A 12582-nucleotide genomic window follows, 5' to 3' on the forward strand; every position below is an offset into this window, starting at 1 on the left:
ATTATCAGTCTGGCTTACTCAAATCCTCACGCATCCCACCCAACAAATCGTCATCCTAGATCACATCCTGACACCTTTTATCAGCAGTACTTGCAATTTCTATTAATTTGACTCATTTTGTTTATCTACTCTGTCCCTATGAGCTGGAAAATATGTCTTTTACCAGGAGCTGACATAAAGCGTTTCTTTCTCAGCGGAAGTGGTCTGGAGAGTCAAACTTTAAGACACACCACTGAAAACAATCCAGTAGAAAAAGAGGCAGAAAGTTCTCAGAAAATACTGACGGCTCTTAAACTACAACACGACTCAAATTCATGTATAAATAGAAAATAAGCAGGGTTGCCTGGGTGGCTCAATTGGTTAGACATTGGACTCTTGATTTCGGCTCAGGTCACGATCTCACGGTTTGTGGGATCGAGCCCCGCATCAGGCTCTGCACTGACAGTGTGGAGCCTGCTTGGGATTCTCATTCTCATTCTCTCTCTCTCTCTCTCTCTCTCTCTGTCTCTTCCATAAAAAGTTAAATAAACTTAAAACACATTTTTTTTAAAGAAAAAAGAGGAACAAATAAGCAAAATAAAAATATCTTCTGTCCAATACCATTTTTCATTTCAGACTGATCAAAGGTGATCACCCCCCCCCCTCCCCGATTGTTTCTCCAAAGTCTTGCTGGTGGAAGGCTAAACTGGCAAAACTAAATGGAGAGCAATTGACAGCAATTATGAAACTTACAGATCACATCCCTCTCTGACCTGCGATTTCACATTTAGGGGTTCCTATCACAGGTACACTTAATGTGTATGAGTGGTAGGTCTGTGGCATTCTACCATCATCTGTAATAGTAAAAAAGACTGGAAATTAACAGGGGAAATGACTTATGGAACATCTAAACACGGGAGTATCATGTGAAGAAGAAGGAAGAAAAAGTTCTCCAGGTACTGATGTAGAAAGAGCTCCAAATATATATTAAAAATACACGTAAAACATATAACGACCCCCCCCAAAAAAACAAGCAAAAAAACAAACTCAAAACATCAACTTGTGCATGGCACGCTATCGTTTGTGTACAAAGATTAGGAATCTATATCTGTATGTGGATATGCATACAATATCTCAAAAAGGATACAAAAACCAATAGCGACATTTAAGTGAAGGTCTGAAGTGTAAGTGGCAATGACCAAAGCCGAGAGAGGGGAAAAGTGTTCCAGGCTGAGCACAGAACATGTGAGAAACAAGAAAGAACGTGGTATATTCCAAAAAAATGACAAAAATCCAGTAAGACCAGAGCAAATAAAGAGGAGAAAGAATGCCCTGAAAAGGACCAGACCGTGGCAATCACTGAGACCTTCGCAGGAAGTCTAAATTCCCTTTTAAGTACAAAGGAAAAGCCAAACACTGGTTTAAAGTAGGGAAAAGCCGCATCAGACTGCTTTACTGAATGTTCATGTGCCCGCAGAGAAGAAAATGGCGTTGACTGCTGAATGGAGTTAGATGCTGGAAGACCAGGTTAGAACATTCTTTATAGGAAGACAGGCTGGAGACGGTTGTAGCAATGGGATGAAGTGAAGAAAATACAAGCACATTTAGGATATTCAGAATTCACACAATTTACTACTTGATTCAACTGTGGGATGAGGGAAAAGACGAGTCAAGGATCAGCTCCCCAACCTAACCCCCAGGTGTAAGGCTTGAACAAATGGGTGAATCTAGGGCCATCTGTACGAGGAACACAAAAGAGAAACAGAGGCCCAGGTCAGAAATGAAGCTGGAGGGGGGACCTGGGCCAAGACGGTACTGAGGCATCGGACAGGGTGGGCGAGGTCAACCGGCAAGCGGGCAAGCCTTGGGAATGTCCGTGTCTACAGGGTGGGCAGAGGAGAATCCGGAAAAAGAGACAGGGAAGGAAAGGCCAGACAAGTGAGGGAAACTCAGGGGGCGTCCTGCCAAGGGAAAAAGAGGGAAAGTGCTTCAAAGGGCAGGGAGGAGCCAAAACTGTCCACGTGGGTGAGAACAAAAAAGGACAAGCCTCTGAATGCCCGGCACCGGCCTCCTCAGTGGCGGCCGCAGGTGACACTTGCAGCAACGGTGTCCCCCACCGGAGCAGACCGAGGAACTCTTCACGGGTCCAACACAGCCACCACAGGCTAGCACGACGTAGGGCCAAACAGACACCAGACAGACACGGGCCAGGAGGAGGGCTGGCTCCAGCCGGGAGAGACCTGGGGGGATCAGATGCTGACAGAAGAGAATCAAGCAGACCCAGGAGCCAGAGGCTGAGCAAGAGGTCAGTTTCTAAAAAGAGTAGAAGGGGCGTTGGAAACAGTGCCTACAGAGAACGGGGGAGACACGAGGTGATGAGGAATGGCGAGCCCGCCCAGAGGCTGGGCACTAGGAACTGGCAACGGCACCGACCGTGCCAGCTTGCTGCTTGTGGTCTTCTCCCGCAGCGCCCAGCAGCCCCAGCCACGAGAATGGGGCGTGATACTCAGCAACCTGTCCTGACTTCGCTTTTACAAATGATACGCCGGCCCCTCGTCACACAGCACCGTGACACAGTGCCCAGTGTGAGTTAGTATTTTACAAAGAGTATTTCATAAATATTTTTACTACCAACATCTGCTTCACCCCATTGAAAAGAAAAATACCCGATTACAGCCTCTTCTTTAACACGTTTCAAAAACAAACGAGGGGGGCCTGCACGGCTGTCGGCTGAGTGCCCAACTTCGGTTCAGGTCACGATCTCACCGTCCGTGAGTTCGAGCCCCGTGTCGGGCTCTATGCTGACAGCTCGGAGCCTGGAGCCTGCTTCAGTGTCCTGTGTCTCCCTCGCTCTCTGCCCCTCCCCACCTCAGTCTCTGTCTCTCAAAAGTAAACAGATATTAAAAACAAAACAAAAGCAAAAAAAACCCCAAAGTAACCCCAAAACAACATGGAGGTGAGAGACCACAAACTGATTCGGAATCAAGGACCATGAGTGACCAAAGATCACAGGAAGCGGTCGGAGCACAGTAATGAAGAGCACAAGCCAGGGAAAGTTACTGAACCCATCAAGGGTCAGTTCCCAAAGTTAAAAGGGAAACTCGAACAGTGTAAGGCTCCAAGTGCTACTGTCGTAAATGAGATAAACACAGGGAATAACAACCGGAACAGTGGCTGGTACGCACCCAAGAAACGTTAGCTACTTCTACATAACGAGGGAGAAAACTGCAAAGACGTGCTTCCTTAGTTACGGACAGGGCAGAATTCCCTACACGCGTGGAAGCTACTAAGACCCCGTGGGGTAAACGACACAACCATCGGAAATGCGCTTGGCGCCCACCGCGGCCCCGGCCGGCTGCTGCGGGGCCGGGCCTCCACGGCGGGGAGCTCACCTGGGGACTGTGAGTCTCACAGTCCATGGCCTGGACGGCAGCTGTGAAGTGCCCGCCGCTGTGCCGGTGCTGGTGCGTCGGGTCTGACCTGGCTCTCCCACTGTTGCTCGTCCCCGACGATCCACCTTCGGGATCACAACACAGTACTTGTAAGTCTGAAGTTAACTTTGCTCAAGTATGTATTCCAACACTCACGTTAACACCGAAGGTACGGCACGCGCAAAAAGCTGTATGAACCTCAAAGCGTATCAGGAAGTCATCCAATTCTCTAAGTTCTTTCACACCGACCAGTGAACTAACACGCGACAGTCTGGTTTGGGTTAAGTTAGGGGAAAGTTCGAGCACGTGAACAAAGTATTTCTACTTAAGAAACCAAAGGAAAACTTTGGCTAAGAGGGGCGCCTGTGGGGCTCAGTCGGTTGAGCGCCCAACTTCGCCTCAGGTCATGATCTCACAGTCTCTGGGTTCGAGCCCTGTGTCGGGCTCTGTGCGGACAGCTCAGAGCCTGGAGCCCACTTCGGATTCTGTCTCCCTTTCTCTCTGCCCCTCCCCTGCTCATGCTCTGTCTCAAAAATAAATACAAACATTAAAAAAAAACACAGTTAAAAAAAACAAGAAAGAAAGGGTTTCGTTTCCAACTGCCAAGCAGAATTTATCACGCGTAATTAAGTATCAGAGCCTGGGGACAGGTGAAATGTTTTACTAACTGCAAAGGGTAGATTTAGGTAAAACAACTCCTCCCTATCCCAACAACCAATTCTTCAAAGACTTTACAGTAACCCCCGCCTTGTAACAAAAATAAGAAACGCTTCCAGGCCTCCCCGAGTATCAGAAGGACCGACCTGAGCTGGAGGACGTGCTGGAGGTGGTTCCGGAGGACTGTGACTGCTCCATCGCGGGACTCGTGGACACGCTGTTACTTGTGTTTGTACCTTCGTCAGCTGTCTTCTTGAAAAAACTGTGCTGCAGGGCATAGTAAGGTTGAATTCGAGTTTTGGGGTCATAATCAAGCATCCTTAAAATGAGGTCTTTGAACTTCAAGTAGTCAGCCACGGTATGACCCGATTCCCCAGCACGACGCCCACCGGGTCCTCCTGTTTCTACTCCGAGAATATTATGAAGTTTACGGGTTCCTGGTGGTTTATACTCCTGAAGAGAAGAAAGATAAAAAAAAGCTTTCTCTAAATGTGATGGAGTATGTAAAAGCCTGCATAACTTCAAATATGCTTAAATATGTTATATATTGAGACCTTTATTAAAAAGAACGCTTTATACTCAGATTCTCTGGATTTTCACACATTACTGTTCCAAATGCGCTTGTTGTTGGAGAAATTCAAAATAATTTCGAGACCAAAAATGACTATAAAGATCATGTGGCCCAGGGGTCAGCAAACAAAGGCCTAGCCTGGGCTGTTTTTCTATAGCTTCAGCTATGAATGGGTTTTATATTTTTAAAGGTTGTAAAAACAAACAAACACAGCCACATAATATGCAATAGAAGCCCACAAAAGCCTTAAGCTTTTACCTTCTGGTGCGACCGCTGCTCCGGCCCAGTGGTCTGAATCGCTTTTCTGCCTGATACACGTGACCTCGGATGCACTTCCTTTCCTAACAATGGCTCTCCAAAGCTGTGGTAATCACTCCAAGTGAAGATTCACTGGTTTAACCCTACACGCTCGGATTTACCGTTCTCATTTCGTTTATTTTTTTAAGTAATCTCTACACCCAGTGTGGGACTGAACTCATGACCCCAAGACCAAGAGGTGCATGGTCTTCAGGCTGGGCCAGCCAGGCGCTCCCCCACCACTTTCATATTTAGATAAAGAAATTAAAAGCATTTAGAATATGCTGAGTAATAAATTAACACGTGTTGAGATTTTTCTGAAAACTCCTTTTTTAATAGATGGTGGTAGAACCCTTAAGACGCTTATGAATATTGAATTTATTCAGAATGGCATCACCGATTTTTGCTTCTAGTGACAATGCAGAAATTCGTAAGAGACCACGGCTCTCACTCTGAAAGCAAAAACACGCCAGCAGGTAGGCCACAAAATCATTCCATTTAAAAAACCCATCTGAGTGCCAAGAACTAAACAAATCAGAGTTGACGGAATTCCAGAAAATGAGAAGCCCTTTCTAGGAGAGAAGAGACCTAAGGTGAGGGAAGGAGCAAATGCCAGAGATGTGGGTAAGAAGAATCCAGCCCAGCTCTGAACCAACTCCTGGCAGTGTGGACGGGCCAAAGGCGGAGGGCAGGCGGAGAGCCCAGACATGAGCCCCCAGGGAACTGAGCAGCAGGACGGACAGACTGCCTGGGGCAGCAGGGCTGCAGAGAGAGCACTCAGGTCGCCACAGACACTGCTTAAAACCTAGGAAGACAGTGGAGAACAGAATCTAGGTGGAGCGAACAAACAAAGCAAGGCCCAGATTCAGCTCAGCTACAAAGGAGATGGACTGAGTCCCATATGACAGAGTAAGAGGTGCATCTCTTTCTGGAGGGAGGGTTTACCTCCATCACAACTGTTCTCAGATACAAAGTCCAGCGTGCATTTAAAAAACTACAGACACAAGAAATTTTAAAAAGATGGGTCCATAATCAAAGTGCAAAAATTAGTCGGAAGACCCACATAAGTAAACCACCCAGATGCTGAAACTGGCAGGCCGGCATTACAAATAACCATGATAAACAAATAGGTAAAAGATTTTAGTTCAAAAGGTGCACAACATGTGTGAATAGATGGGGGGTGACAGAAGACCAAATGCAACCTTTCCCTGAAAGGTAAGTGGAAATGCAGAAATGTCAGAACTAAAATATGCAATATCAGAAATCAAGAATTCACATAATGGTTTTAACAGCAGACTGGACTCAGCAGAAGAAAAAAAAAATCAGTGAATCAGAAGACAGAGCAAAGGCGTTATCCAAACTAAAACAAAAAAGAAAACAGCATGAACAAACTGGAGACCTCTGAGATCATGCTGAGCCTGTCACACACATTTCAGTAGAGAACTAGAAGGAGAAGAAAGACTGAAGCAACAGATACTGGAAAAGATACAGTCTTAGGAAAAACTGACGAAAGCGATCAACCCACAGACCCCAGAACTTAACAACTCCAAGGAAAATAAATACAAAGAAAGCTATTCCTGGAGACATAAGAGTCAAATTATTGAATAACTGAACAAAAACAGAAAACATTAAAATCAGCCAGAAGGAAGGGGGAAAGGGAGAAACATTACATATAGGGAAGGATACTTAGAAAAGCCACTGGCTTCTCTTTAGAAACAACGTGATACACAAAGCAATGTTATAACCTCTTTTCTCTTTTGCTGAAATGTCAACCTAGAATTCTACATCCATGGAAATGTCCATTATCTTCCTTAAGAAAGTAAATAAAGATATTTTCAGATAAACAACTGCTGAGAGACACCATGAGCAAAAGTTATTCCCTACAAAATAAAAAAGTTAGACGAAGTTCTTCAGGCCGGAAGCCAAGAAGGGTGGGAAGGAATCAAGAACGTACATAGGTAAACAGAAAAGACCTTTTTAGTATCTTTATTTTGTGTGTGTTTCAAAATTTCTTTAAAAGTCCCTTTTTATTTAAGCAGTCGATGTGTCTGCTGTGAGGGTTATAACATATGCAGAAGTGACGTACGATGCCACGTGCACAAGAGGTAGACGGTTAGACAAAAGGGCATGCTTGATCACGTGGTGTTACGTGAACGTCAACTGATGCATTAAGGGTACGTATAACACTAAAAATTACACACAGGGTAAGAGCTAAAGGGTCAAGAGAGCAGATGAAATAAAATACCAGAACACCAGAAAGTACTCCATTGACCCAAAAGAAGGCAGGAAAGAAGGAATGGGGGAAAAAAGAGGTGAGACAGAGAACAAATACAACAGTTAAAACCTAAACTTCCGAATAACTAAATGGGTTAAAAACTGAACGTGAAAAAAAGAGACTATCTGACTGGATTAAAAGGCTTGACAACTAAAGGTTGCATACAAAAGCTGTATTTCATATATAAATACAGACAGATTTGACGTTAAAGGGCACAAAAAGTACAGACTATGAAAATGTTACGAATAAGAAGGTTGGTACAGGTAGTGTAATACCAGACAAGTCTGACTTAACAATTAGAAATACTACTAGAGATAAAAAGAGACATTTCATCATAATGAAAAAGTCAATTTATCACAGTCACAACAATACTAAATGGGTACACACCTACTAAGAGAGCTTTGAAACACATAAAGCAACGAAAAGGGAGATGAAGACAAATCCAGAATTATCACTAAAGGCTACCATTCCCCTCTGTCATTGATAAAACAAATATTCACAGGCAGACACATGTACACACACATATAAAATAAGGATGTCAAAGATATGAAAAAAAAAAAATCAAACAACCTGACCTATACTGACATCGGTAGACCACTACACCAAACAACTGTATAAAATGCAATTCTTTGCAACGGCACACAGGACATTCACAAGGTGAGATTACCTGCTATATTCTAAAACAAGTCTCAATGAATTTCACTTAAAGGAGTGAAATCATGTTTTCTGACCCATGATGCTACTGAATTAGAAATCAGCTAACAATAAGATACCTAGAAAATCCTCAAATATTTTGAAATTATGTAACAACATTCTAAATAACAATGAGTAAAAAGAAATCACAAGGGAAATTAGAAATGTTTCAAAATCAATGAGACTTAAAATATATCAAAAGTTGCTGCATGCAGCTAAAGCAATAGTTAGAGGGACATTTATACCATTAAATGCTATGAGAAGAAAGTTTTAAATGAATGATCTAAGGTTCCACCTTCAGAAGCTAGAAAAAGCAAATTTAGCCTAAAGTAAGGAGAAGAAAAAGAAATAACAGAGAAAAGCACCAGTGAAATAGAAACAAGACGAAGCAACAGTAAAAACAAAAGACTGGTTGCTTGAAAAGACTGGCAAATTTGACAACCACTAGCAAGAGTAATGGGAAAAAGGAGAAAACAGGAATGACCGATGTTAGGAATACAAGAGAGACTGTATCCCTACAGATCCTCTAGAAACTACAAAGATAATAATGAAATATTATGGGTCATTTTATGCTGACAAAGCCAACAACTTAGATGAGGACAAATTGCTTGAAATCCATACCTACCAAAATGGACTCAAAAAAGAAACTCCAAATAGCCATATATTTACCAAAAAATGTGAGCTACAATTAATAACCTTCTAACAAAGAACATCTCCAGTCCTGATAGCTTCATCGATGAACTCTATTAAACATTTACAAAAGAAATAATGCCAATCTTATACAAACTCTTTCAGAAAAATCAAGAAAGAATACTTCCCCAATAGTTTTATGAGACCAGCAGAATCCTGGGATCAAAACCTAATGAAGGCATTATATTAAAATTTTAGACAAATATTCCTACCAATGTAGACTAGCAAACTGAACCCAGCAATACGTAGGAAGTGTGGTTTATCATAGGTTGAGCTTAATATTCTAAGAGTTATTGATGTATTTTACCACATAACAGGGAAAAAACCATATGATCATCTCTACAGGTGCAGAAAGCATGTGACAACATCCAAAACCCACTCATGATTTAGAAAAACAAACAAGCAAGACACTTCTCTAAAAACACAGGAAACTACTCCTTCAACCCGACAGAGCTACAAGACACATACACAACGAGCACCATACTTAAATAGGTATGCTTTCCCACAAGATTGAGAACACGGGGAGATGTCCGTTCTCACCAAAACTACTCAAAATGCGGAGGTCCTAGTCAGTATGATAAAACAAGAAAAATAAATAAAGGCATACAGATTGAAAGAATAAAACTGTTCATTTGTGGAGGATGTGAGTAAGTAGAAAGCCCTACAGAATCTAAAAACAAATAAAAAACTACAACAAATAGGTACATGTAGCACGATCTTAGGATACGAGTTAATATACAAACTCAATTCTATTTCCACATATTTTCAATGAGAAAGGTAGAAAACGATACTTTAAAAATGACACTTTAGGGGCGCCTGGGTGGCGCAGTCGGTTAAGCGTCCGACTTCAGCCAGGTCACGATCTCGCGGTCCGTGAGTTCGAGCCCCGCGTCAGGCTCTGGGCTGATGGCTCGGAGCCTGGAGCCTGTTTCCGATTCTGTGTCTCCCTCTCTCTCTGCCCCTCCCCCGTTCATGCTCTGTCTCTCTCTGTCCCAAAAATAAATTAAAAACGTTGAAAAAAAAAAAAATTTTAAAAATGACATTTTAATGACATTTAACGATACTTTAAAAATTGTATCAAAAAATCAGAAATTAAATAAAACGAACTAAAAATATGTGTGAAACTTCTGCACTAAACCCCACAAAATGTTGTTGAGAAGAATGAAAGACTAAATAAATGGATAAACCATGATCACAGACTGAAGACACAATACTGTTAAGATGTCCATTCTCCTGGATGGACCCTTAATGCAATCCAAACAGAAACTCCAGCAAGATTTTTTTTTTTTTTTTTTACAGACTTATAAGCTGATTCTAAAATCTCTACATAAATAAAAAAGACCTGGGGAACAGGGAGGGGAAAAAAAAAAAATTAAAACGGAAGAAAAGATGCTGGTGAATTCACACTACCTGCATTGGGGACTTCCCACACGGTATGCAACCAGCACTGTCGTACTGGTTCAAGGACTGATAAAGCAACGTAACAGAACAGGGTGCAAATACAAGCCCGCACAAAAAAGAACAATAACTGAATAAAAGCACCCAGATTGACGGGGAAAGGCAACTATCCAACAAACGATGCTGTAACTCTAAGGCAGGCATCCGGGGGGTGTGAACATCAACTCCTACACCTCATTCCATCCTTAAAACTTAATTCGAGATGAACCCCAGGACTAACCATAAAAGCTAGGATCAAAAAATCTTTTAAAAGAAAGCACAGAATACCCTCACAAACTTGAGGAAAGCAAAGATTTCTTCAGATACAAAGCCTTCACTAAAAAAAGTTGACAGATTTGATTTCATTTGAAAATAGTAAAATTTCCCACTCATCAAAAAAACACCACTAAGAAAAGAAATAGTAAACTACAGTCCGGGGAAAAAAATATGGACACATGTATGACAAAGCACTTATATTCATTATGTGTAAAACAAAAACAAAAAAAACCCCAACTCAATTAAACAACTCAACAATAAATAAGTAAAAGACTGGAAAGATGGTCACAAAAAAAGCTCTACGAATGCTTAAAAAGCACATACCATTAGTCATGGGGAAATAAATGCAAATGAAACTGCTGCGTACATTTGCCCATCCGAATGGCTAATTTCAGAAAGAGAGACCACGTCAAATGGGGAGGATGTCGTACAACTAGAACCCTCATACTCACTAGGGATGTAAAATGATGAAAAAATTTGGAGAACTGTATTTTCTCGTGAAGATCAACACACATATACCCTATGACCTGGCAATTCTACCTCCAGGCAATGACCCTAGAGAAATGACAACACATGTGTACAAAAGATTTATGCAATGATGTTCCCAGAACCCTTATTCATAATAGTTCCGAACTGGCAACAATCCAAACGTCCACGGACAGGTACATACAGATAAACTACAACATTTTAATTCGATAGAATACTATGAAGCAGTAAAATGAAATAACTGTTGACACACACAATACGCATGAATTTCCAAAAATGATGTTTGTTAAAGTGAAGGAAACAAAACAGTAAATACTATAGGACTACATTCATATGAATTTTACCTATGAACAGGCAAAAACTAACCTAGGACGAGAGAAATCAGCAAGTAGGGGTGGGATGACAAAGGGTCACAACAATGTTCTGTTATCTTATTCTAGCTAGTGGTTATATTATTGTATCTAAACTATACTTCAACAAATCAGCATCTTAATTCTTCATCCACTTTCCCCACCAAAAAAACATACACATAGTATAGATATCATTACTAGGCAGCTAAAAGGGGCTCTGGACACATAGGTGAGAAATTACCAGTAAAAATAAAATCACTGAGAAAATAAACAGTACAAAGATACCCAACGATTGCACACGCAATGAGTTTATACTTCTGGTTAAACTCCCTAGTGCAGCCTTCATAAAGTAATCATTTGGTTCTGGATTTGAGTTTTTGGTTGGTGCAAAATTTACCTATGTCCGAAGACAAATACTTATTTTATACTTCAAGTTTCTTAAATGAGTTGCTAATTGCAACTAAGGGAAATCTCATAAAACCTATAGTTAAGTAAGAGGTATTAAATACAGGTTAAGATACTTCCAATTTTCAGAAGGGAAAAGATTTATCTACTCTTTTCTGAAATGCCCCCCCCCCATAATTTTGTTAAAAAGTAATTATAGCTCAGTTTGGGAGAAATGATAGGTTTCGGCCCATAGTAGCTTCACTGTGGTTTTATAAGGCAGAGATGTGCATGGGATGGGATGAACGTTTTCTTTAGAAAAAAAGAAAAAACTGGCAGAAAAAAAAACAACAAAAAACCAAAAGATTCCAAACGGAGAAAGCAGTAGCCGCCTGTACTGCGGAGAGAGAAAACACGAAGGAGGTTTCATACCCTCCAACTCTATTTCAGATCGACTGGCTGGAGCTACCTTGAAGGCTGGTGAAGCTAAGGATTCCCAGGCTGTGCTCTGGGTTCAAGGGGAAAGGGGCCATGACTGAGCTCGCTCCGTGGACAAAGGCAAAAGGATTCAGGATGCTTGTGTGGTGTTTGCCATCCCTTCCTTAGCGGGAGGAGGCTGACTGTGGCTGCCGGATATTGCCCTGCCTAGAGCTCAGAGAACAAGGCAGAGTGCAGTCAGTTACAACCAGGTATGAAAGATACAATTACAGATGTATTTTTAAATCTTCTAAAGAAAATCGTTTGGTATTAAAAGCCTACGTGAAGGTGAATTAAAGCCAAGAACCATCATCTTCAGTTCACTGGAAAGGACACCTGGTGGCAGCATCGCTAAAATGCAAGGGGCAAAATACAAAGAGGCGCGGAAATAAAACGTCCTAAGTGGTAACAACGTGTTTAAACTACAACCCCAAGGTGTCCGGTGCAAAGATCACACACCATCAGGTATTTATACATCACGTTCTTCTTACACCAGAGACAAACTAGATTACAAAACACATGATTATTTTCACATTTATATCAAACAAAAAGGAGATCAGGATGCGAAACTGCCATCGT

At 41.7% G+C, this 12582-nt stretch overlaps 1 protein-coding gene across 13 annotated transcripts in view; it reads right to left on the reverse strand.

Annotated features, from left to right (window-relative positions):
* DYRK1A (dual specificity tyrosine phosphorylation regulated kinase 1A) overlaps positions 1 to 12582 on the reverse strand; it is a 153737-nt gene that overhangs the window by 4894 nt on the left and 136261 nt on the right. For 12 of the 13 annotated variants that reach the window (XM_049627869.1, XM_049627867.1, XM_049627877.1 and 9 more), the window contains 2 exons: positions 4214 to 4520; positions 3372 to 3496 (listed from right to left, as the gene is read on the reverse strand). In XM_049627869.1, coding sequence (XP_049483826.1) covers positions 3372 to 3496; positions 4214 to 4520 — 432 coding nt within the window. The remainder of the gene's footprint in view (positions 1 to 3371; positions 3497 to 4213; positions 4521 to 12582) is intronic. The other variant, XM_049627878.1, reaches the window with a different exon arrangement.

The sequence above is a fragment of the Panthera uncia genome, chromosome C2 (assembly GCF_023721935.1).
Source record: "Panthera uncia isolate 11264 chromosome C2, Puncia_PCG_1.0, whole genome shotgun sequence".
NCBI classification, from domain to species: Eukaryota; Metazoa; Chordata; class Mammalia; order Carnivora; family Felidae; genus Panthera; species Panthera uncia.